The sequence below is a fragment of the Triturus cristatus genome, chromosome 6, assembly GCF_964204655.1.
Source record: "Triturus cristatus chromosome 6, aTriCri1.1, whole genome shotgun sequence".
Lineage (NCBI taxonomy): Eukaryota > Metazoa > Chordata > Amphibia > Caudata > Salamandridae > Triturus > Triturus cristatus.
This window is the reverse complement of record NC_140589.1, coordinates 496,462,176-496,489,066: the sequence shown is the minus strand read 5'-3', so window position 1 is coordinate 496,489,066 and position 26,891 is coordinate 496,462,176. Positions and strand designations below refer to the sequence as shown.

Here is a 26,891-nt window from a genome sequence, read left to right as displayed (position 1 = left end):
ACCTCCTTCCTCTCCGGCAGAACCCACAGCGTCCGCCTCCCCCCTTTCCGTACCCCAAGGATCATCCCTCAGCCCAACATTGTTCAACATCTACATTGCACTGCTCGCCCACATCGCCCGACTGCACGACCTCAACATCATCTCTTATGCCGACGACACCCAGCTGATCCTCTCCCTCACCAAGGACTCCCGCACTGCCAAAACCAGCCTGCATGAAGGAATGAAAGCCGTCGTCGAGTGGATGAAGAACGGCCGTCTGAAGCTGAACTCGGACAAACCGGAGGTCCTCATCCTTGGCTCCACCCCCTCAGCCTGGGATGACTCCTGGTGGCCGACTGCACTGGGAGCAGCACCAACACCGACCGACCACGCACGCAACCTGGGGTTTATCCTCGACTCAACACTCTCCATGACCAAGCAAGTCAACGCCGTCTCATCCTCCTGCTTCAACGCCCTCTGCATGCTCGGCAAGATCTACAGGTGGATCCCCACCGAGACAAGAAAAACGGTCACCAAGGCCCTCGTCAGCAGCAGGCTGGACTACGGAAACGCCCTCTATGCTGCAGCCTCAGCCAAACTCCTGAAACGACTACAACTCATACAGAACGCCTCTGCTCGCCTGATCCTTGACATCCATCGCCACAGTCACATCACACCCCACCTGAGAGACCTGCACTGACTTCCCAGCAACAAGAGGATTACCTTCAAGCTCCTCACCCACGCACACAAGGCACTCCACAACACCGCCCCAGCATACCTCAACAGACGACTCACCTTCTACACCCCTAACCGCCAGTTCTGCTCCGCCGACCTCGCCGTCGCCACCGTCCCCCGCATCAGAAGAGTGACCACCAGTGGCAGATCGTTCTCCCACCTCGCCGCCAAGTCCTGGAACACCCTTCCCATCCTCCTACAGCAGACCCAGGACCTTCTAACCTTCAGGAGGCTACTCAAGACCTGGCTATTCGAGCAGTAGCAGCACCCCTCCCCCCCAGCGCCTTGAGACCCTCACGGGTGAGTAGTGCGCTCTACAAATGTTCTGACTGATTGATTGATATCCCTGTATCATGTGTTAATCTAACAATATTTAATTTGTGTCTGCAATAAAACACCAACCGTATCCTGGAAATCACTTCTACTGTCAATCCATTGACCAAAACCATTTACTGAACCATTTTGAGCACATCTAACAAATATAAGTGGAAAAGAAATTTGGAGATAAGCAGGACCTTATGTGCTTTTCATAAGTCAAATGATTCAGTTTTAGGCTACATTATTTTAAATATTCTATTTTACTCAGTGTGAAAATATTTTTGAGTAACCTAAAGCAACAGAAAAGCGATAAATATTTCACAGCTCTTGTTTGCTCCGACACTGAAATACTGTATGCCAGTATGGTTTTTAGTCCCGCAGCAGCTGCACCATGGCACTCAGATGGGACAATATACAGCCCGAGAAGAAGTCATGATCATAGTGCAAGCGGCTAAGGACAAGATTCACAGATCTTTGTGATTGACTAACTTAATGTAAGCAATTAAAATGCCATCTGCAGGTATACAAGACAAAATAATGAGGCATGGAATCCAGATCTGTGCAGAAGTGTGCATAACTTGTACTCCAGAACAAAAACGGCTAGTGTGGTGGACTTTCTGAAATACAAAGTTTAGAGTTATGGGGGAGAAAACGCACATAACAAGGAGGAGACCTTGTTTAGTCCATGGTATGGGACATCACATTTTTCTAAGTTTGAAGGTGCAAACATCTATGAATTAAAATTAAGGGAAGGCATTACTGGCGTAATTATCTCCAGCACAATTACTCATAAATAAACATAATACCGTGAGAAGCGTAATCCAGAATTTAGTGCTATTTTCCAAAATGGACTCAAGGATGCATTATGTGCTAAAAAAATAGCACTAAATGGTGCAGGACACGAGCAGCAGTAGCCAGCTATCAATTGCTCTCTCTAAGTTCATTGTTCCTGTGCTCCTGCGATAGGTTTTGCCCCAAAATACTCTTAATTACTCAAGCTGGTGTAATCACGAAATTTTTATAATTTCACAGCACAAGCGTAATGCGTAATCACTGAAATTACTCTAATTACGCCAACGTAATTACAATTTTGCACAGACTGAATTAAAATACACAGGGGAAGAGAAAATCATCATATTTCAGATACGTGAAGAGTATGTTTCACGAAAAACTATTTATTCAATGCAAAAATGCAAATTTCTGCCACATATTTTAGGCAGATCGTGTGCTTTGTGGTTAAGCAACTGTAGTGAGTGTGAAGGAACAGAAATATGTATGAACATGTATGATTTGCATACATTTCCATGCATTCCAGTAATTGTTTGTGAATCCATGGCAAATCAGAAATCTCCTCAATTCACAGATGTAAGTCTAGGATGTGTAGATTTCATGTTTCACGAATCAGGCCCGGATTAATTCCTAGATCACACAGAAGAGTAAAGCTGAATATTGTGATTCCTTTATGAAATAACAAATCTCCGAGGCGACTTAAAATATCAAAGTTTACCAATAGAAAAATACACTTTCTTCCATACTATACTTAGTGACATCCCATTTTCAGTATTTAGTGGCAGATTTGCACTCACAAAAGAACTTTCCACTGAATTGATTGAAAGCAAAATGTTGACATTTGTGCTTTCAAATTGTGCGGCCCGCAACCTGTGCCAAATAAATAGTTCAAAATAGTATGCTGTAAATTATCATGAAAGCCACTTGTATGCTTTAATAGTTGTGGTAAAATGCAGATAGATTCCTCCTATCTTGACCTCTACACCAGCTCCACAGAGGACCGTAGCTGTTTCTTTACAGGAATTGATTCTCGACTAACAAGTGAATGAAAAAAGTTTGCATTGAAGGGAATACATTTAGAAATAATCTGGTTAACGAGTAGCCGTTGTAAGTGGGCTCAAATAGGTCACTTCAATACTGCATGTGCTGGTTCTGACCATCACAACTGTAAACATTTGAACATAGTGGTGATGGATTGTTCCTCTTGTTGGTGAATATGGACTTCAATACCATGTCCTTGTTACATAAAATAGCACTGTCCAGTGCCCTACCAGATGACCTGATCTGACACTTGAGGTTCAATTCACCCAGCAGTAGGCGGAGACCATATGATCTGCTGGTAGTGTGCTCCTGGATCCCACCCCCTTGCTTCTGTTGTTTCCGCTTCGTGAGGTCCACGGTTGCTGATCCGGCATGTACTGCTATGAAGGGTGAAGACGCATCAACACCATAATAGTATTCTTCAATGGCAGCAGTTCGCTCAGGAAAAAGTCTGGCTTCTCCAGAGGATGAGCAGACTACGCGGACTGACGGATTTGTTATTGCTACGTGGGCTGAAGGTGCAGCAGCTGTGCATCACAGTGTAGGAGGCAAGCCTGTCAGTCGCCAAGGTGAGTGAACTTCAGCCGCGAGGAGTCGGGTGGGGTCATTCCATACAACACAGTCAATTTGACATGTTTTATTTCCGCTGGGTCGTACACCACAATGTTTGGAGATAGGAAGTCGTCTGAGGACACTTTTTTCAGCTAGCATAATTTGGTAGGCCTGGCTAAATTGACTGGTTCAACTGATTGACTCTTTTTTTTTATATCGCGTGACAACAACACTTAAGAGGGTCAGCTGTCAGTAGCAGTGTAGCACCTCTTTCCCAGAAAACGAAAAAAAATAAGCTGTTTGGCCTGCCCAAAAGTGGGTCGAAAGGAGAGAAGTGCTTTATCGAGAGTAGACTCACCCAGAGCCATATCCGCAACAGCAAATTCCACCTTCTTGCAGGCAGAAGTCAGAAATTCAGTAGACCCAAAAAATAATTTCTCGCTTGTGGATTCTGACCTACAAAGTTCGATACTCAGTCAAGACAAGAGCAAGGGAAAATGAATCAGGGGGAGGGGGCCAACCTGAAAGTCTGATTCTCTTATAGCATGAGGCTGAAGACCAGATAAATGGGGCTAGTCTGAAGGACCATCCACTTTTTGCCAAACAATCAATAAAGCTATCCAGAAAAATAATGCCACAATGAGCCCCCACCATGAGAGGGGGTACATGACCAATAGTGATCTGCAGTCTATGGTGATACAAGAGAGCATGCCTCCCTCCCCCAAGGAAAGGCCTCTTCATCTGCTGGGTTCTGGCTTATCCCTTGCAGGTCCTGGGCTGAGTCTTAGAGGCCTTAAGATCAAGAGCTAAATTTGGGTTAACAAGATGCAGCCTATGATGTTAGATCAAGGGTCAAGCATCCCTTTGGGACTTGGTCAACCAGAAAGATTTAAATCTTTATTGGAGAGAATATTTGCAGGAAATCAAGATCCAAAAAGATACAAGCGCAGGAAATTGCTGTCCTGCATCAGAGACTTCTAAAAATTGAGGAAAGCGTGATGCAGATGCCAGTTAGATTTCAGAATGCAGAGAAGAGAATATCATACCTTGAGGACAAATCCCTCTCTCTTAACAAAGAAATGTTAGGTATGCAGTAGAAAGTAAACCATTTTGAGAATAAAATTGAGTAGGTGGAGAACTATGCAAGACGGTCTAGCCTTCAATTTGTGGGTATTCCAGAGGAGAGTGAGAGTCAATGGCTGATGAGGGGTGATACCCTGAAACTGGTCCCAGGATGCTTGTTTCCGGTCCAGGGAGGACCTGGCCAGGCAGCTCGGGCTGGACTGTTCCCATGTGGAACAGGGTGAAGACTGATTTGCAAATTGCGGGGTCCAAACTGGGGTGGCCTGGTGTGCAAAAAATGATGGATTTAACCCAGATCTGTGACTGGGGGTGAATGTTTGACAATGTTCAGCATTTTGTCCATCATCTTTATGTGTTGCTATAGTTGCCCTAAGTGCAAAGGATATGCCCAGACATGGGTCCCATGCTCACTAAGCCACTCAGTTCAAGCTAGACTAGCTGATGAGAGTGGATATTCCATAGGAGAGTGAGAGTCAAGGGCTGATGAGGGGTGAGACCCCGAAACCGGTCCCAGTATGCTTTTTTCAAGTCCAGAGAGGACCTGGGCTGACAGTTACGGCTGGACTGTTCCCATGGGGAGCAGGGCCAAGACTGATCTGCACATGGCTGGGTACAAACTCAGGTGGTGTGGGGAGCAAAAAAATGATGGGTTCAACCCAACTCTGTGATTGGGGGGGTGAATGTTTGACAATGTTCAACATTCCGTCCATCATGTTTATGCGATGATATGAGCGCAGAGACACATGCAGCAATCCATCTCTTAACAGAAAATAATTGTTATCTGGTGTTGCACATATGCTCTAGTTAGACTTTGATACCTGAGTTTTTGGATAAAATGTATAGAACGACTGATTGTTAGATAACAAAAGGGGAATTGCAATATAGGGCTGCACATTTTAAAAGAATGTATTTTTGTCAAGATGTAAATGTCCAGTTTTTGTAAAGCGCAAACAAATACCCGAAGGTGTCAAGGCACTGGGGGCCGTTGGGAAGATTAAGCGAGTAATTGCCAAGAGTCACATGGTGCTGGGCTGATCTGCTGCCGGCGATCGAACCGTGAGCCCCCGGGTTCCAGAGTCAGTCACCCTGGCCGCTGCGCCACACCTCTTTGCATGCCATACATCTCTTACTCTGCATGGGATGTTTCAGTCAATCCCTGAGCAATGCTTTCAGTGCCAACACAAGTGCATGGGGGATTAGTTGCATGTTTCTGTACGTCCTTCACTTTATCAATCTGGAATAAGTTATTTAAAGAACTAAGTAAATGTGCTTTCGTGGTTGCCTGAAGCTACTCTGGTTTTATTTTGCTCATCATACACTATTTGCAGGGCCAATAAACATGTTCAATACTTAATTTCTTTTGCGATATCCGTTGCTCACTCTTTGACGTTGCAATACTGGATAATGTTAAGTGTTTCAACTTTTGAACATTGGCATGCTTAAATGATGAGGACTAAAGCCTTCGAGGAGGCGGATGCACGACGAGTTGGGATTCTGCCATTGTTTTTAGTAATTTGAGGTCTGTGAGCACAATTCATCTTGCTGATCAGGGTTTGTTATTTGAGTCCTCTTTTGAATTCCAAAGTGTTTTTGTATCCTATTTTATAGCACGCTGGGTATGTTTTATCCTCCAGGGTAGGGGCCTGACTCAGCATTTCCTACAGATTTACAATCAGCAGTAAAATGACTTGAATTAGCCACTTATGCATTTTATTAATGAGTCGGTAAGTCCATGTGCTCTTGTCCAATTTGATAGCACCCTAGCATTTTATTAGTTATTGGTCGATGTTTAACAGGAAAGGGTGTTGGGTCAGTTTTCCTAGGGAATAGTGATGACTTTTTAATGGTTTAGAATCAGAGCCCACAGGAGACGAGTTATTCCATGGCTGTACTTGATGAAGGTTTTGCAAATTCTGTATACTCATGATGTATTTAATGACATTGCAGTATAACACTTTAATATCATGTGACATTTTAACTATTAGGAAGGAGGCATGTTTGATCTGCTGTTAATATCAATTGCATTCGCTAGAATTTCGGTAATTGTTATGTGATGAAATTGTATTGCGTATGGTTGTTTTTTTGTTGTCTATGTCTTCTCATATTCTGCTCATTTAAAAAAAAAAAAAAAGGATTCTATTTACAAAGCTTTACACTGCCCAGAGTGACAACTTGGTGCATACATGGAAGCATTTATATTTGCCAACTCAAGTTTAATTACAAAAACCTGCATTTGTAATTGGAAATCGACTTCATCAGATGAAAATGAGTCTGCACAGTGAACTTTCACGTGTGAGTAAACTGCCTTACAAGGGTGGCTTGTGTCCATTCTATAATGGGAGCAGCTGCAAAAGTGTGTACACGCCAGCAAACCTACATGTTTATGGGGATTCACAAAATCTTTGCAGATAGTGTCAGACCCTGGAAAAAGTTGGAAAGGAAACTCTCGAAACAGGGGATGGGGTTACTTCAGACGGGAAAACACAATTAGCAAGTGAAAATGCATCTAAACATTATATTTTCTCACTCAGAGATGTATGCCCGTTACATTTTAGACTAGGGGTGGGCGGAATTTGCGGAATTAACCTTCGCAAATTATCGCGAGAATGTTTAAAATTATCGCAAACAAGCAGAAATATCGCGAAGATGCGGAAGTTTTTTTCCGGCATGTTCGCGAGATTTTCTGCATGGTTGCGGGTCGCCAACTTACCCATGTGGTTGCTTGCGGGCGCGGCCATCTTGTTTTGAGTTGTTCTCGCGGTGCATGATCGCGAGAAGAAAGACGTGATCGCGCGACGCATGACGTCACTGCGGGCGCGAACTGTCGCGAGACAGCGCAAATGGCTAAAAACAATACAACATCTCATGGAGAACGCGGCCGGATCAAGAAAACTTGTCGGCGAACGCAGGGATTCAGGTAAGGCGATCGCGCGCGCGCGAGAATGTATCATTTTACAGCGCGAGCAAGAAACAAATTATCGCCAAGCTGCGGAAACCGGAATTTTTGACATTTTCGCGCTCTCCGCGGAACGCAAAAATGTCAAATTATCGCAATTTCCGCGAACGGAACGAAATTTTTGCCCAGGCCTATTTTAGACTGCATAAATATGTACATGGTTCAGTGTTGTGATAGTTCCGAAATGCTACTGGAGTTTCAGCAAATGTTAATAAAGTCAGAAATTTGCTCCAAAAGTAGAAGTAACCATAGGGGAATAAATCTCAAGTTTTCTAATGCATAAAAATGATACAACGATTAAAAAGTACTGAATATCCCATATGTTCACATGTTTTTTATTTTAAATATATGCTGTTATAGAGTCTAGTTTGGCGGTACATTGGCCAAAGGTAATCCCAAACTATCAATTGATGTTGCCCACAAAAGGTGTAAATGAGATTTTGTAAGTAAAACCAGAAACAAACTCGAGAAGTAGCTCCATGAGGAGAGCCACATATACATTATCATAATGATGTTGTGTTACATATTTTATGTCATGAAAACCAAAACGATATTCTCATTTTTATGAATGAGTAACCAGGTAAATCATAATGAAGAATGTGCGGAACGATAGTAACAATGCACATCAGATGATGAAAATAGTTTTGATACATATGTATGTAATGTAGCCTACGTATAAAGCTTTTGTCAGCTATAAGCAAAATGGTTTATCTTTGTTGGTGGCAGACAATGTTCAGGGTGTTGACCAGATGTAAAAACATTGAGTGAGAAAGAGAGAAATTACTATGGTCGATTTCACCTTGAAATTGAAACTGGTCACCTAGTAGTGTAGTTATTATAATCACATTAGTTAAGGTGTAGTGTTTTCATACTTATGGGAGCAGGAGGGAGCCCCCAAAGATATGTAAAGAGTTGGAAAAGATGTCAGATTCCATGCTAAATTGGGTGTGCAATATAGAGAGAAAGTTCATATATTTACCTGAGTGGAATGAGTCAAACAAATTGTTGTCCACTTTCATACTGATAAGTCAAGAGGTAAACTATGTGAAAAGGTGGCTTATAGTATGTAATGTATAAACTAAAAAATGGACTGAGGTTAGGCTGTTCGGTCTTTGCACTGTATTGTATATGTCATCTACGAATGTTATCACAGTCTCATATTAGGAGGGGAAGCTTGAGATATAATTGGTATGGGGAGTTTCTAGCACAGGAAAAACTCCCCCGCCCCCTTCTTGCAGAAAGACACTGGTGTGTTCTGAAAAAAAGAAGAGTTGTATTTGATATTGAATGAGATTAATATTGTTCACGTGTATTTCTTGACTAGTTACAACGTGTAATGCATCCATATTTTCAATGGACTCTACTGATATTATCAATAAAAAGATTTTTTTTAAATGTCAGATAAAAACACAAGTGTATGACGTTGGGAATTTTTATTGCATCAGATTATAGTATCAGAGGTGGGTCCGAATTACATAACGAGCTCTGTGTATGTTAATCTGCACCTCAATGCAGTTTGTCATCAAATTTAATATTGTAGGGTGTGCTATTCTTCCCCGTTTTGTAATAGAAGATTCCGTTTTGTGACACCAAAAATCAGCGATTTTGGTTTGTCTAAATAGACGGGATGCAACCATTCATTTTAACAACTGCAAGATAGTACTGACAGCAACAATAAGAAATAGTGCATACTGGCAATATGCAAATAGTGCTTAAACAGGAGTGAGATGCAAATTAGCACCACCTGGGTTGTTAACGTTATCTGCACTTCAATGTCTTTCTGTCATTTCTTTTTGAAAAAAGCAGTTATTTTTACTCTTTTAGAGTAGTTCTAATTAATATGATTTCGCAAAGGGAACCCAATAACAATTAAACCGCCTCTGTTTTTTTCAGATTGTTTACATTGTAACTGACTTTGGTTGCACCTTATGAATCAGTGCAAAATATAGCACTTGCTACTTCATAGCGCACTGGCACTTCCGCATTTGATTTACTTGCTTAAGAAGTGTTAATAGATATTGTCAAGCAAATGGCTCTTTATTATACAACATATTTGTCAGGGTGCTTGAAATTGATGGAAAATGAGAAAGATATCTCCCGCTCACGCGCATAATGTTACAAATCTGCTAAATATGGAAAAATGCAGATTGGTGTTTGTAGGGCAAGCCCTGTCAGGGATTAGATGCGCGTGTTGTTTTTCAATTGCTTACAGAGGTGAATGCATGTGAAGAATACAACCTTGTGGCCGTGTTCGGAATAAATATGCTGCTCCCTCGAAGTCACGCACATTTCGCAAAGTTGTTACAAGGTTATGCATCCTATGAGCAAAAGATTCAAAAGGATTTTCTTAAAAGACAAATGTAAACTATCTTTCTCTGTTAGAGGGAGACATTTTTTTTTAAAAGAATGCTAAACTATTGCTAATTCTTCGTCTGAGTTAATTTTGCCAAGTTGCAGAATAAAACACAACCCACGTGAGGAACATTTAACATCAGAGGTCGCACAACACAAATCCATTTGATAATTAGGATTTACACCATCACACGTTCTCTAAAATAATTGAAAACAGCAGGTGGCCTAAATACAATGTTCGACACCGATCATGTGCTCCTCATTAATTGTTATTGCTGGGAGGAATCATATTTGTTTGCACAGAGCAATGGAGTATATAAATGGAAAGATAATATTGATGCATCGTTTGCTATGGGATGATGGTAAAAGTCCAACAATCCACAATGTTTCTAATTAAATATAACATAGCCTGTATCCTAGACCAGAAAATTCTCACCTCCACAAAAATCAAAAGTCAAAGCCATATTGGTCTTCCAGCTATCATCTGTTTCTCACTCAAACAATTGTCTCCTCAGAAAACTATGCCACCAGAAGACTAAAGTACCTCCTTTCTGGAGCCGTTGTCGGGATGATAATCAAGTCTTTATTTATGCCGAAGCTGGAGTACTGCAAAGTTCTTCTTTAAATCATGAACTCACTCTAATTGAAGAAACCTCTAAATTCTCCAAACCATAGCTGCAGTAGTAATCACAAGAACACTCCTCACAGACCACATGAAACTGATACCTGATGGCCACCAGTACATTGCGGCAGATTAAAAGTTTTGCCCATGACCCCTAAAGATCTGTAAAACAAAGCACCACAAACAGTCAGCTCTCAATGATTTCAGTAGAACGTCAAGATCACTCCACCCACCATCCACATATAATCAGTTCCACCCACTCATTTAGATACGGCTCATATGATCGCCTATGATTTACATTCAGGAATCCTGCTTTGCAACTTCTTCCTCCCCACTCACAAACATCCCAAATGTACTCCCTCTCAGAGAACTACACAAAACCTGTCTTTTCTCATTACCCTCTCATTATCCTCCTCACTTTTGCCATCTTTAAGCTTTAGGAGATATATATGCCTATAGTCTTATGTGATATGTTGTTCCCTACAAATCCCCAAGATAAACATATAAAGATACATATCACTTGGAAAAGCCAAAAACGTGTATGCTGAGTAATCTCTACTGCTTCCTAACGGGGACACAATGTGCACACTGACTTTACATGGAGCCTCACACTATAAAGATGTTGTTGAGCCTTAGATGTGTTCAAGAAGAAGTTTTATTCCTGTAAATCTTCTGTTCTATATCCTTTCAGAGATTTCAAATTGCATTTTGTAATACATGTTTAGTATTATACCGAACACATAATGATGGTGAATAGATTAGAACTGAGCACATTCAAACAATCTGTCACTAATTTACATCATTTTTTTGAGAAGTTGTGTCTTACTCCTGTCCTAGATTTGACTTAGTCGGCCGTGAATCAGGCCTTTGTTTTCAGAAGTGGAAACCACATTCCTCAGTCGTGAGTCCAGCTTCGCCAAATGACCCAATGCCATATATTGCCCACATCACATTTTCTTCCTGTGCATCAGCTTCCTTTTGAAACTAAATTAGGAGATCTTAGGAATAGCTTTGACTCTATTGTAGGGCACTTTTATCAAAGACTTGTCAATTGCATAACGTTTATATATGAATGGGAGTGCATGCACATGCGTGAGTGCTTATATCATGCACATGTATTGCAAGAGAGTTCACTTTATCTGTGTTCAGCATTCCCATTTCATTGAAAAACATTTCATGACAGTCAATTCTACATTCTGTTGAAAATGTGAAATGATCTTGAGAATGGATTGCACATTGGCATGTTTTGTATTAAATCCTTTACATTTAATGATAGTGTGCTTCTCATTATTATTCTGTTTATGATGATCACTTCCCCTAAACAGCCCAGAATTTTTGATCAACGAAATTGCCATTTAGATCTTAAACATGCCAGTAATTTATAAATGCATTTGACTAAAGTCCTGATGCAATAACAATAATAGCTAATGAACTAGACTCCTCCTTGCAAATACTTACCCAGCCCGGTGTTTGAGCTTTTTGTCTAGGATCCCGTCTCTGGAAACAAGCTTATTAAACACCAGAATGCCAATCACCATGTTAACCTGTGCAATGGAAAAAATAGGCGACCATTTAGTTATGTGAAGGCCAACATCTGCATGAAGTTCCTGAAGATAACTTTTTAGAAACAAAGAATATGGAACTTCTTTTTGTTAATAATTGAAGAAAGTTTATTCGTATATACTTCAGTGCGCTGTTGAAACCTGCAAAGTGTTTATTACTTAAAATGTCCCCATGCAAATATTGCCTCTTAAATATTCCCCATTGGCTGGGATGTAAAAACATTTAACCTCATGCCATATTTATAGCTAATCTAAGTATGAAAAAAGTGAAAATGGAATGCATCAAAAAGTAATGTCCATCAATGTTTTGCTTTAATACATTTTTCACAAAACCTGCCATTATTCAACTTGAAAACTGAAAAAGAAAATGTATTATCCTGACGGACTGTGCAATGATCGAACAAAGTGAAGGGATTGTATTACTTCTGTAAAAAACAGACAATGCATTGACAAGAGAATAGGACTGGTCTTAGCAAGTGGGAAATGTAAAATGTTTTTTATTCCAAACTAGTCCCAACCACGTATAGTCTCAGCTTCTCCAGTGCCCAGGCCACAGCAAAGGTTTCTTTTTTGATAGAACTTCAACTCTGTTCCCGGGAAAGCAGCCTCCTGCTGATGAATGCTACAGGCTGGTCTAGGTCCTCCTCATTAAAACGTGACAATATTGTCCCTATGCCATGCTCTGAGGCATCAGTTTGCAATTCCTTGAATAAGTCAGAGGCCGTGAGTAGAGGAGCTGTACACATGGTCTGTATGAGGGAGTTAAAGGCTGTATGAGAGGTCTCTGTCCAGATCACCCTCCTTGGCTGGTTCTTTGAAGTCAGCTCAATCAAGGGGGCACTAATGGTGCCAGAAGGCCCTCACCTCTGCCTCCTTTTGGGGGGCTTCCCAGGTCATGATAGTGTCTATCTTGGCCTGGAGTGACTGCACCTTACCCCGCCGACCGGGTGTCCCCAGTTCACGACTGACCCATGAACTATCTGGCACTTACTGGCCTTGACAGTCAGGCCTGCCTGTTGCAGAGCCTGAAGCACTTCCTGGAGGAGAAACAGGTGGTCCTCCCAACTACTACTGAAGACAACTATGTCACCCAGGTAAGCAGTGTTGAAGGCTTCCATCCCAGCCAAAGGTTGTAGGGGCATTCTTCAGACCACATGGCATTGTTTTTAATTGGAAGTGGTCCCATAGGGTGGAAAATTCCATCCTCTCTTTGCCCCCCTTAGTTAGAGCAATCTGCCAGTACCCTGAAGTCAAGTCAAAGGTACTCAAGAACTTGCCAGCCCCAACTGATCAATGAGCTCATCAGCTCGGGGAATGGGGAGAGCATTTGTCTTTGTGACTGAATTGAGTCTCCTGTAGTCTACACAGAACCGGGCTTCTGGTGTGATGCCTGTTGGGGCAGCTTTTGAAACTAGCACTACTGCTCTGGAACAGTGATTTCTGGAGTGCTCAATCACTCCCAGCTCCAGCATCTTAGAGACCTCTGCCTTGATGCTGATCCTCACTTTGTCTGACAGTCTAAAGTTTTTGTTCTTGACAGGATTACTATCACCAGTTTCAATGTTGTGGGCACATAAGTGTGTAAGCCCAGCGTAGAGGAAGAACAGTGAGATTAACTGTTCCAAGAGCTGGTGATAATCACTCTGCTGATCTAGAGTCAGAGCAGGGGAGAGGTTGACACCCTCCACTAACCCATCTTTCTTCTTGGATAACAGAAAATCAGGGAGGGTTCACTCTTCTTCTCCAGTCCATCATATGTCACCGGCAACAGGTGACCTCAGGCCGCTCATAGTGGGAGTTCAGGGGACTGAGATGGAGGACCCGTAGCAGGTTTCTGGTGGTCTTGAGGTCAACCAGGTAGAGGCTTCCCCCTTACTCTCAATCATCTTGTAGGGCCATGTCCAGTGGTTTTAGGAGGCCCTGGGTGCAAATGGCTCCATTACCTACACCGTCTGACCGGGCTAAATCTAGACCAGATTAACCTCCTGGTCCTGCCATTGTTTAATCACATTCTGGTTAGCTTCTACGTTCTTTGAAGCCTTCTTCCAGAACATCTGCATTTGACCGTGAAGGGCTAGCATGTAGCTAACCACATCATGAGGGGGCTTCATGATAGGTTGCTCCTAACCCTCTTTTACCAAAATAAAAGTCTCTTGACAGGGTGACTGTAGATGAGCTCAAAAGGGCTGAACCCCGCTTCTCTCTGTGGTACCTTCCTATAGGCAAAGGGAAAACTGGGAAAGAGAACCTCCCACTTCTGCTTCATGGGCTCCTGTAGGCCCATAATCATGTCCTTAAAGGTCTTGTTGAACCTCTCAACAAGCTCATTGATCTGGGGGTAGTAAGGTGTGGAGAACTTGTAACTTAACCCACATTCCTTCCACTTGGCCTTCATGTTGGCTGGCATGTTGTTGGTGTCCCTGTCAGACACCACTCCCTTGAGGAAATCCACTTGGGTAAAAATTCCCATTAAGGCCTTGGACACAGCAGGTGCACTTGTGGTCCTCAGTGAAGTGGCCTCTGGGTACCGGGTGCATGGTCCACAAAAGCCAGGATTAACCTGTTGCGTAAGGCTGTTTTGGGGTCCAAAGGTCAAACAATGTTGATGCCAACGATAGCCATAGGAAACAGGAAAGCCTCGAACTTCTTCCCTGTCTTTCCACTTGCTTGGCAGGAGAGACAAGTCCTACAGAAAGCAGTTGAGTGGATCAATTGATCTCCAGTCGCGTCAAAAGCTTGTTGCCTCAACCCCTCAAGGGTTGGGCACTCTCTCTGTACTCTACAGAACTGCTCCCTGGTGAGCCCACCATCACCTTGCCACCTAGCAAGCTTAGGTCGATCATCAGGTCGATCATCTAGGGAGGCCATGTTGTCCCTGGTCGGCTCTGAGGGGCCTCCTCTGGTGCCCCATCCACCAGTACCACAGGAACTTTACAGTTGGGTCTCCTCCGCCTCCCGCCCTTCCCTTTCTTGCAGCTGCCTGGGCCATTTTTTCGGGTTCCAGCCTCTGTTGACTCTCTTCCCGGGCAGCCATGGGCTAAGTGGTCGTGCAGACCCACTCAGGCAAAACCAAAATTTCTAGGTGAGACTTGAGCTCCACTTCCTTCCAGTGTGCTCCAAGTCATTTCCTAGCAAACAATCCACAGGCATGGCAGGACTCACAGCTACCTTAAGAAAACCTGAGAGCCTTCCCACTCAAAGAGAACCAGAGACTCTGGGTAGTGGCTCTCACGGTTGTCTAACGCCACAACCTGGCAAACTGTTTTGGGTATCATCAGCTCTGAGCACACCAGATAACACATTTCAGTAGCTAAACTGGCTCCTGTGTCCCTCAGACTTTCCACTCTCTGCCTATTGATGGCACCCGCTGCCTATACCTTGAAGGATTGGCAGGCATGTGGGTCCTAGCCACCATCTCTCCATAATCCAGGAACACTCAGGTTACCTCAGCTCCATGGACTGGGACCATCTCCTCCCCAAGCACTACAGTGGCTATCCCCTGGCACTGCCTACCACTGGGGATGAGGGGGTGCCCTCTTGTAGCATTTAGGATCTCCCTTGACAGGTCCATACTGGTAGCACTCATAGCACTTAGGGGTAAAATTGCCATTTGTTTTGTCCACAAAACCTTTCTTTTGATGGCCAGATTGAGAATGGGACCCTTTTCCCCTGGGAACTATGTTGGGGGCCTTGTAAGGACTCATTTTTGTTTTTATCCCCCCCCTCTTTCTCCTGGTGGGAACCCTGACCATCCTTTTGAGAGTACCCTCCCCAATGCCTTCTTGGATACTCGGGTGCTGGCTCAAATTTCTGCGTCCTCAGCAGGCCACCTCAGTCAGCTTGCAGTCCACCAGGTGCTGGTGCATCTCTAGAAAACAAATATTGAGTATGTGCTTCCTCAGAATAAGGTTTTACATCCCATAATAATCAATAACTTTGCAGCCTCCCAAACCATTGAATGCCTTACTAGAGTCATCCAAGAAGTCTACCCAATTCCCCATATGGATGTACATAAAAATTGTGTTTTTGTTATGAAATTTGTTTTTTTGCAAAACATCAGGCTGGTTAGATAACTAAAGCTCTATGTAAGCCGGCCCTTAAAACAGGCTCAAAAAGAAGGTTAGCAAGTTAGGGGGATTGGGAAGAAAAGGAAATGACATCGAATTGAATCTAATATTCTGTAGCAGTATTTTTAAGGAATTGAAGTACATTTCATGAGCCTAGCCAGAGCGCCATCACTTGATTTCCTGTGGCAATAGGTGTGGAAAAAGATAACTTACTTGTATTCCATCACTCCTTCAGGCATCATTTATATCAAACGCAGCCCCTCCAAAAAATCTAAATCAAAACTACCTAATTCCAGGTTTTGTTTACTGTGAATCAGGTTAAATATGGCATTGAGGTTCTTTAAATTGTTCTTCTTTGCAGAGACCTACAGTCAGATTCACAGATTCACTTTCTCATTCACAAATATATGTTCATTTACAACACTTGTACAGCCACATTTTAGAGCCACCAATTCATGATCAAAATATGTATGTTGGGAAGATCCAGGCTGAGAGCATGGGTAGTCTGCTCACAAATGTATGCCTACCCTTCCCCAGTGGCGGCTGACATCTAGGGAGGGGGTGAGTGCACATGCAAATATTGAAAGATAAAACGTACCTGAACAGACATCCTCCACTCCGGACCTCTACCGATGAACTGCAGGCTGCTGTGTGGGCACCAATCCTGGTGCTGCTCTCAGGCTGTGACAGCAGCACCCTGATTGGAGGGAGTGCCACACTCGACCTGCCCCAGCGCCCTGGAGGCCTGCAGGCACTCTAACCCAGCTGTCTGAAGACATCTGGGTTAGAGGTTTCAAATTGCACATGTCTGGCTGGCCATAGCAAGATGGCCAGTCAAAGAGACATGCACACTTTGAAAAGAGCAGAAACAGCCCACCTTCCTCCCTACTGCTGTCATTCAGTGGAGAAGTGTGGCTCAATGATTAGAGCGGCAGACCCTGATGCAGAGGTCTAGCCCGGGACCAGGGTTCAATTCCCCGCCTCAGCGGGTCTTGGGCTCAAAAATTCCACGGACCTGATAATTCTTGCCTCGGTGCCATTCCAATCATGGAGTTCCACTCTGCAACTCTGGGCAATAGCTTGCTTAATCTCCACAACGGCCCCCACAACGCTAAGGATGCCTGTCCTCCACCTTGGGGGTGCCCAGGAGTGGACGCCTCACAGGGAAAGCCAGGATGGGTTCCACAGTGGTATTTGTACAAGCGCCTTGAGACCCTTGCGGGTGAGTAGTGCGCTATACAAGTATGAATTTACATTTACATTCAGCAGTGGCCCCGCCCCTGTCCTTAAGCTTGGTTCAGGAGGGGGGGTAATGTATTAACATTTTATTTCTGATCTTTGGGGGTAATTTAAGTGGGGAGCAGCACCTCCTCTCCAACGGAGGTGCCGCCCCTGCCCTCCGTGCATATCAGAGGTGCTGGTGGACGCCTGCTGCTCTATATGCAGCGCGGCATAAGCCACGTTGGAATAGTGATAGGGTCTTGCTACGGTAATCAGGCTCTCACGCTTCCAACCACTTCATTCATGGGAGCGACACTGGGATATATGTGGTCATTTTTGGCCACATGCTTGTCAATCCATTATACAGTCCTACTAGTAAATTAGGCACCAACATATAAAACAATACTTCACAAGTCAGTGTCAGACAAGGAAACAAAATAAGCCAGGGTGCTAAAAAAAAGTGCATGTCAGAAAACTGAAAATGAGGCCCACATTTGTACATCAGAGCATTTCTTAACCTGTAAAGACACGCAGTATACGTGTTTGCAAGGTATGGACACTGCATGCATGTGATGTTATTGCGGGCAATGTATGTGGCAATGCAAGGGAAATCAACCGTACAAATCGGCCCACCGGACCATTAAATAGGCCCACAAACAGCCAAAAAGCCGAGCCCCACACTGACCAGTCAGACCAGTCCTGCGGGAATTGCCAGACTGCCCTATCAGCCAGGCCGACCATGACACTAGTCATACACATTATGAATTAATTGTGCAGTACATGCTTTCAGTTTGACAGGGGATATGTTGTCTTCTGTCCTGTGAGTGTCAGGTATTTCCCTGGGCAATCTCTGCAACAAGATTAAAGTGCACAAGGTAATGCGTTGTGTGCCAGACGCACATCACTTAATTTCCCTTTTTGAAAAGGGCACGCAGCGAGCACTGTTTCTGGCATCCTCTCTTCCCACCTAAAATAGAAACCTTTTGTAGCGGGGCATTTCTTCCAAAAACATACATTGTGCAGTCATCCCGCATTCTACACCTGCACGCCTTTGCTTTGTTCGTGCTTAAAATATGCTTTACCTCATCTGTGCTAGTGCAAATAGGAGCATGGGTTTGTGAATATTGCCCTTGGAATCTCGATGACCCACTTGTGAGGCAGTTTATTATTGGCGTGTCCGCATGAGCATAGCTAACAAGAGTGCAGCAGGTGCAGTGCCACCGGGACCCGGGCCTTGGGGGACCCTATGCAACCCAATTATAGTTGTCTTTCCTTATTAAAACATGTGATGTGGACATTTCTCTTGGCTGCATTAGGGCCCATATGCCCCTCGATACGGTACTCAGAATGCGCTGGAAACAAGGAAGTGCTGACAATTGAAACCAGTTATTTCCAATGGGTCATTGCCCAGAGCATACCACGTGCACAGTCTTATGCAAAATGCTAACCCGCACTACTTGCGTTTATTCAACTTTATGACAATGCACCTCTTCTTGAAGTCATCGTGCAACGCAGGGTAAAGAAATTGTCGTGTTCCTCGTCCAGTGACACAGACTCTGATGAGAATTACACCATGTCTTCATATCAATCTTCTCAGTGAGGAAATCGAATTTTCTTTGTCCCGGATGACTAAAGCCCTCGTCGCCACTCTGAATGGCCAAGGACAACAAGCCTATTTCTTGGAAAGTTGTGAACCCGCCTACCAGAAACCCACGGCAGGAGATGACACATAATGCCGCTGAGACATCACTCCTTGTTTTCTGACAATTGGTGATTTAGAAGCGAACACACATCAAGATGTGTTGCGCATTCGTGTGGCGGGGGCAGGCAATCACCATGGATTTTTCTTTAAATGTTTTCTTGCCTCTGTTCCACAATCATGTATGTTTCTTCTGAAATAAAGGCATTATATTTCTCGTTTAAAAACGTTGCAATTGGCTCGCGCGCATTCCTTCTGAGCTTCCCCTATTGAGCACCTGCAACACACGCTGCACCCTGAAATGAATGGCCCTGTCTCGCTGTCCCCGAAGCAATTGGTGCAAATGCGTATATGAGGCGGAATTCCTAAAATAGCCACAGCTGACGCAGGAGCCCACAAATCACGCGCCAACCGCTGCTTTCGTCGAATCACTAAACGCATCTGTATGATAATGAGTGTTGATGGCAGCAGGTTCCATTCTCAGCAGACTCTACCTGGATGCGCAGCAGCGTTTCCGGTCTGCGGAATGAATGCGTGATATCAGTGTAATGTGACATCCCTCACTGTCAGTGTACGGAGTGAGTATAGTCAGAGGTACCGGGAATATTATTCATTCAGGTCCCGAATATTTTACTCTTAAGAATTTACTGAGCCGTTTTCTAAACTGACACTAAGACAACTAGTACTCTCTTATTTCCGCTAGTCTAATTTGTTAAGTCTGATTCTTTTGCTGCAATATGCCCTGCAGAAAGGTTGTGGCAGTCCTTTGCTGCAGGGTATATTGCAGCAATGCCAGTAAACAACGTGCACTCTTTGGCACGTTTTAGAATTTAGAGGGGCTGTGGCCTAGGAGGTCTAGAACAGTCCACTGTTCCTCCTGCAGCACAACCAAGGCTGATTTGAGTTTTGGTTGGTTCCTGTATTTAGTGGCACAATGCGGAAATACATGAAGTATTGCAATGCCACACAGAGAAACAACCAGTGACCGGGATTAATTCAAGCATTTCACCCATAACTTGTTAGTTTTCCATAAGAGCTTGCACTTTGCAGATTTCTTTAGGATGTTAAGAAAAGATGTCCATTTTGTGGTGTTCATGAATTTATTGCTTCTCCCTGAAGTCACTTTGACTCTACAGGTACCTATCATGATCAGACTGGGAGCTCCCAGGGCTGGACTGGGAACAGAAACTGGGGTGAGGGGGAGTGCAGCCGAGCAGTGCCGGTTTCGGCCGATTTTGTTACAGGGGGTCGATATTGCCAACCCCCTGTAACAAAAACGGCCCCCAGGGGCCCAAAACCGGACCTCACCCTAGCGGCCTACCGGGGAAACGCCCGGTGCCCGCTATGGCCAGTCCAGCCCTGGGAGATCCTCATGCTAAGCAGGATCGGGTTGCAATGATTTCCAATCTACATTACCCTTTTCAATATTGTATCGCACAGTATCCTCTCCCACCAAAAAGCAGTGGGCACTATTGTTTCGCAAACCCCAGAAAATGTACTAGGGATGTGGAAATATTTTGTTCGGGAGCAAAGTCTTCTGTAGAACACAATGATTATGCTACTTTCAGTTTGATAAATTATCTTCTGTTTCTGCATTTAGTCCTTTGTGAAGTTATCCTCCACAAGCTAGCAGTAGTCCCTTGTGAGAGAGGTTTTTTTGGCTTTTTAAAAAAAATGAATGTGCCATTTTCTAGCTACTCTGGAACTGTATGGATGTAGACAAGCTTTCTTTCATAAAAGCCCCGATTTTCTTGTGAAAATTGGCTTCCATAGAACTTTGCAGCCTGTCGGTAATAATTGTGGTATTCAGTAGAATTATGGAACATCCACAAGAGAAACAATTCCTGCACCCCCACAGCAGACGAGTGTTGGTAAGTGGGTTATTAGTAGTGGTAAATGTGTATCTATCACTGGCAGTAAGGCCACTAACACAGTCTAGGGCTCAGAATAGGTGTCAATAAATTATTCCCATGCTCATCCCTGGGTAGGTTGGCTGTGAGCAGGCACACTTAACTTAGGAGCCAGGTATGTATAGCTTTTCAAAACACCAATTCAGTCAATAATTAAGATACACACACAATACAAATTCAACACCAATTTATAAAAAGATATTTTTATCTTCAAAATGATACCAAAATAACAGAAATCCAATGTAGGGAACCAGAGATATGATTTTTTAAATATATTTAGCACTATATAGCATTTAGAAACCTATAGCACCGCCTTAGGACATCTGGTCACACTTGACCGAGACAAAGTCAAACTTTCAGGCCGACCGCTATGGAGCCCTTCTCGGGTTAACCCTCGCAGTAGGCATCGGTCGAGATTTTACCTTCAGACTTAGAAACTTTCTGGTGCATTTTCTGCCTTGGTCCTTTGATTCTCTTCACCAGTCTGGATTTGGTGAGGGTTCGCCAGGTTGCTTTTTGGGGAGCTCCCGGTCAAACTCAGGAAGTTCGACCCCCAGAGCTTCTCAGTGGGACAAACCAGCAGGTCAGGCCAGCTCGTGGTTGAAGGTGGCCGACTTGGCTCTAGCGGTTGTGTCATTCCCCTTATGGAGCTTTTTTACAAAGTTGCTCCAAACTTCTGGAACTTCTTTCTGAAGTTCCTCTTGAGGGTCCAAACAGTCGAAACCACAATCCAAGGATCTGGAATCTCCAAGCTGGTCCTTGAGAGGTTGGAACCACAATTCTCACAATGCATCTGGACAGAACACTTACAAATCCTCTTCACACACTCCAGTCAGGGGATTCTTGGTGGTGATGGTCCAGGTGAGCTCTGTTAACCTGTAGCTTGAAGGAAGTCCACTCTTTATTCCTCTTGGAGCAAGGTAGATCCAAATGGGCTGTAGTTCCAGCTCATGCAGCAGGCACAGTCAGTCACAGATGCAGGGCCTGATGGTGCAAATCAACTTTCCAGCTTGGCAAACCTTCTTCTCTTAGTTTCTGCTGCTCTCACATATTTATTCAGTATTCCCTCCTGTCCAATGAGCACTCCTCTACAATGAAGTGCAGGGCAACAGCTCAGAGCATGACCACTTCTGCCACAGTGTGGCATAATCTTCTCCCAGAAAGCACTATTCCTCCAAAATTCAGTATGACTGAAATCTCAGCAGAGGAGCAAGAACTAGTTAAACCAACCTCCAGTATGGCTCATTTCCATAGCTCTTCTCCCCCTACCATCTGCAAATTCCTGCCTTAAACCTGCCATCTGGCTGGGTCAGAGGTGCGGGGAGGTTGATGGACCTGGCATTCTCTGCCTGTCCTATTCTTCCTTTGAAGCTCATGCTTTATGCCCCCTTCCCCATTGCACTGTGATTCCTGTCTAGCAGAGTTCAGTTTTATTAGGGCCCTGTGTATAGTTACCTGACTCCCCACCCCTAGGACACCTAGGGGAGACTTTAGGGGTCCTGAAAATGCACAACATATTGTAGTTTATCACTCTTGAGGTGCCCTGCAACCAAAGTTGGGTTTTGGCACAATTTATATTTAAAAGCAGTGCTGCTACACAGGGCTGCTTCTTAAATGACCTCAGGATCTCAACAGTGCACACATGCAAGTGCCGAAAGGGCTGCTAGCCTCTAAACTGCCATGCCCTATCATATACTGGGGACTTATAGGTAGTTTTACCCCCCGGCCGCATTATCTACTAGGGACTTATAGGGTAAGTCATGCAGTTTATAAGTGTATCCTAATGTATAATGTAACATCATATATGTGTTTATTTTCACTTTGCTTTCAATATAGGACTGGCCCTGGGCCTGGTCAGACAGAGCCCGGGGACAGTCAGATTCAGTTACCACCAGTACCAGTCAGAAAAAAATAGGGGTGCACAGGGCAGACAGGGTGACTTTGCAATATAGAGAAATGTGGCTAGAAAAAACACAATAAATAAAACACTCCATTGGTTCTTCATCTTGCAGGAATAGTTGGTTATGAGCTTTATCCATTGACAATGGACCTGCAATACATCCACAAGAAAGACAAAAACGTGAGCATTGCCAATGTTCTACAAAGCACAGCTTTTCTTTGTGTAGTAAGTGGGTCCCAAGCCAGTGACCCCTCAGCCTCACTGGGTTGCTTCAGAAGACATATTTCCCAATGAAGGAACAAGCACTATACATTATTCACCTAAAATTAGAAACATCTTCCATAAGCATTACAGTAACATAATAACATTTTCAGGTAATTATTCTAGTGTTTACCAAAACAACAGCAGCAGCAGGGCCAACAAACGCATAAAGAAGCCCTCCTTCCAGAGACAGCCAGCAGCTGAAAAGGAAATTAAAAAGAAAGTTTTTTTATGAAAGCAATCTCAGGGATGTGGACAATACTAGTTACATCTACTTGTTGACATGTCTCTTGTTAATGAGGGCACACTCCACTTAACACTGAACCTCCTCAGTCCTAGTGGCCATTACATCTAGCTGGAGTAGGGGGGTTTCCCCTTAATCAAAGACTTTGCCTTTCAAATTCCACTCCTGAGAGGCAAGCATCCAATAAAAGCTACTACATCGTCTAACATATTTTCTACATTTTTGCCACTGTCTCTAAAGTATGGTTTAAAACAACTTTTAAACGTCACAATTTACTACCATCGATGTATTAGGTCCAGAAAAGGTGTCACTGCTTGGCAGATCACGAAACGAAATTATTGAAGATGAAAGGTGACTAAATGTAGACAAAGTAGAAAAAATACATTAATGGGAGAGTCATATGGCAACATTGACAAATTTGGCCCAGTACACATTTTTTTTCCAATCATTGCTTGTGAAGGCCAGGACAAAAGGTCCATTATGTACATGTGGAAATTCACAAATATAATATGTACGTGTACAAACAGAGATGCGTGAACACAAACTGAGTTGAATTCATGCAGCGTGTCCTCATCCAAAGTTTGCCCCAAGCTGTTCATGAAAGGGTGCCGCACGTGAAGATTCTGGGTATGTGCTTCATTTACAGAAAGACATGCTGGAATATGTGCTTGGCACACCTTCTGTTGCCCGATGAGTGTTCTGATTTTATGTCAGGGTCCACAGGTTAAGTTGAAATACAATTATACATATTTATTATCTCCATGGCAGAAATTGTACTCCATCACTCAAAAAACTCATGAGTGGTGGAGATCTAATATACATTTGCAGCAATAACTGAGGTTTGGACATGAATCTCAAAGCGCTGCCATGTACAGGCTCTTTAAAGCCCATTCATGGCAATGCTGTGCTCATGGGTGATATGGGTATTGGGGTGGAAAACTACTGAGAACAGCAGGCCCAAAACACTATGCACACATAGCTCATGGGAATTTCTGCTTCTTTATTATGCATAGAGTGCCCATCCTAGGGGCATATCATCAAGGCCAGGCGATAATTATCGCTCAGCGCTCTTAGCGCAAGGATAATTATCGCCGGCCAATGCTAATTTTATCGCGGAGATAGCGTGCTATCAGCAACGCTTATCTCCAAAGCGATAAAATTCAACGCGCAAGCTGCCAACTGTGCAATTATCGCTGGAAATCCAGCGATAATTGCAGAACGTTTAGCAAAAGCTTGCTGATAGGGCAAGGCAGACTTAGCCATGATATCCACCTTCCATAGGATATCATGGCTAAGTCAGTTGAAAAGCAGGCATAAGGAAAGTAGCGATAACCAAGGTTATCGCAACTTTTCTTGTCACTCTGCAGGTTAGCGTGTGGCTAGATAATAGGAGAAATGTCGCTTAGCGACATTTCTCCTGTTATCTTGGGGTGGAACGCCCACTTTGCATCTCATTAGAGATGCGAAGATGGGTGGTGGGGGAAAGGGCGATAAGGCAAGGATTCACGCGATAGCGTGACCTTGCTGATAAGGCGATAAAATTATCGCCGCTTTTCGTCCGATAACGGACGCTAAAGCGCCGATAATTTTATCGCCTGGCCTTGATGATATGCCCCCTAGTGTTTAAGAGCAGATTCTGCTCTCACTGGCTGGATCCTCTACTACCTGTGGATCAGCATTTGCAGGCTTGTATGCTGTGTCCACAAGTTAGCGAGGGTAAAATGTTCTTAGCAATGCGGCATCCCTAACTGAATGCAGCTGGGCCACAGTATGTTCATACTTATAGAGTAAAATTGTTCCAGATTCTGAGTGCTCTAGTTCTCAGAGGGAACTTGAATACACTGCAGAACATATCAGAATTTATCAAATTGTCTTACATCCGATAACACTTATCAGCTGAAGTCTACTGAAAGAATCATTTTCACAAGTCAACTCGAAGCTGTGCAAAATGGATTGTACCCTGTGAAATGCCCAGAATATCATTCTATTTTATGGCCCTAAACATATGATACAAGAGACCACTCTTTGAGGCTCTTGTCTGACTTTTTTGTCTGGTCCCTGGAATATTGTATAGGTGGTATATTTTATGAACACTCTAGTGGGGTGACTAATACCTGCAAAGTTATGCTCTAATGATGCAAAATGATAACAGGTGCTATTATGGAGAAAATTAATCAGCTAAAAATTAGTTATGAATTCACTATCTTTGTAACATATTTTTTTTCCATCCATTAAGATTTTTGCAGTAACCATGAGGCCCCATGTATTAGCACTAATACAACTCTCAAAAAAATAAAAAATAAAAATGCATTCTCTAAAGTACAACTAATCTTCGAAATGTTTGCAAATATTTCCCATAGATTAATGACACTTAGGGGCATATTTACAAGGAGGCGATAATAAATTATCGCCGCTTTAGCAGCCGTTTTCGGCCGAAAAGCGGCGATAATTTTATCGCCTAATTAGCAAGGCCACGCTAACGCGTAAAACCTTGCTTTAGCGTGGGGATTCCTAACGCCCAGCTTTGCATCTCTAATGAGATGCAAAGTGGGCGTTCCCGACCTGACAAGTAGGAGAAATGTTGCTAAGCGACATTTCTCCTATCATCAAGCCCCACGCTATGAAGCATAGCGGCAGGAAAAGTAGCGATAACCCCTGTTATCGCCACTTTCCTTATGCCTGCTTCAGGACTGACTTAGCCATGATATCCTATGGAAGGTGGATATCATGGCTAAGTTTGTGAGTCACTATCAACAAGCTAACGTGAGATTATCGCTGGGTTTCCAGCGATAATCTCACGTTAGGCAGTTAGCGTGAGGATTTTTATCGCTTTTGAGATAAGCGTTGCTAATAGCACGCTATCTCAGCGATAAAAATCCACGCTAGCCGGCGATAATTATCCTAGCGCTAAGTGCGCTTAGCGATAATTATCCCAGGGCTGTTGTTGATATGTCCCTTAGAACGTGAACCGCTACCTAAAACTTAAATGTTCCGATTCCAGATACATATTGTGACAGAGGAAGAGTCTTCCATCTCATGTAACTTTCTAAACCGAAAGCAAGCACATGAACCTATTATTTATCTGATGCTCATGCCTTTATTTTAAACTTAGCCGAGAGATCTATGGTTCATACGGATTTTTTTAGTGCATTTCATTAGGTAGTCAAATCAACACTCATTTGGGATTAGTGGAGAAAACCCATTTGCTTTTTGTGGTGCCTGATATTTGCCTCTGCCTCACACCTCCTCAAACCTACACACACCACTCATTCAGTGAGGATTTGTGGGACTGGCAAGTGAAGCAAGGCTGGAATTTACATTAGTCCAAACAATCCGAGGTAAAGGAACAACAATGGAAGAGTGAAGGGTGTTTGTTGTAACAGCACTCGACCACACCACGAAGGAAATGCCAATGATCACCACGTCAGCAAGGTGCAGTGACTTACTAGTTTGGGGTTCCATATCCTTTGGCCTTGGTAAAACCCATTGATATGGCAACAACTAATGCTGGTAATCCTGCAAAGAGAGAACACATGCTGCTGTTGTTATCAAGGCGTCGACACTATCTTACTGTTCCTATCTGAAGATGAAATGTCAGAC

General features: G+C 43.6%; 1 protein-coding gene across 4 annotated transcripts in view; it reads right to left on the bottom strand.

The window, feature by feature from the left end:
- Positions 1 to 26,891, bottom strand: part of ADGRB3 (adhesion G protein-coupled receptor B3) — a 1,641,523-nt gene that overhangs the window by 177,484 nt on the left and 1,437,148 nt on the right. For all 4 annotated transcript variants that reach the window (XM_085610901.1, XM_085610903.1, XM_085610902.1 and 1 more), the window contains 3 exons: positions 26,738 to 26,807; positions 23,181 to 23,247; positions 11,886 to 11,971 (listed from right to left, as the gene is read on the bottom strand). In XM_085610901.1, coding sequence (XP_085467027.1) covers positions 11,886 to 11,971; positions 23,181 to 23,247; positions 26,738 to 26,807 — 223 coding nt within the window. The remainder of the gene's footprint in view (positions 1 to 11,885; positions 11,972 to 23,180; positions 23,248 to 26,737; positions 26,808 to 26,891) is intronic.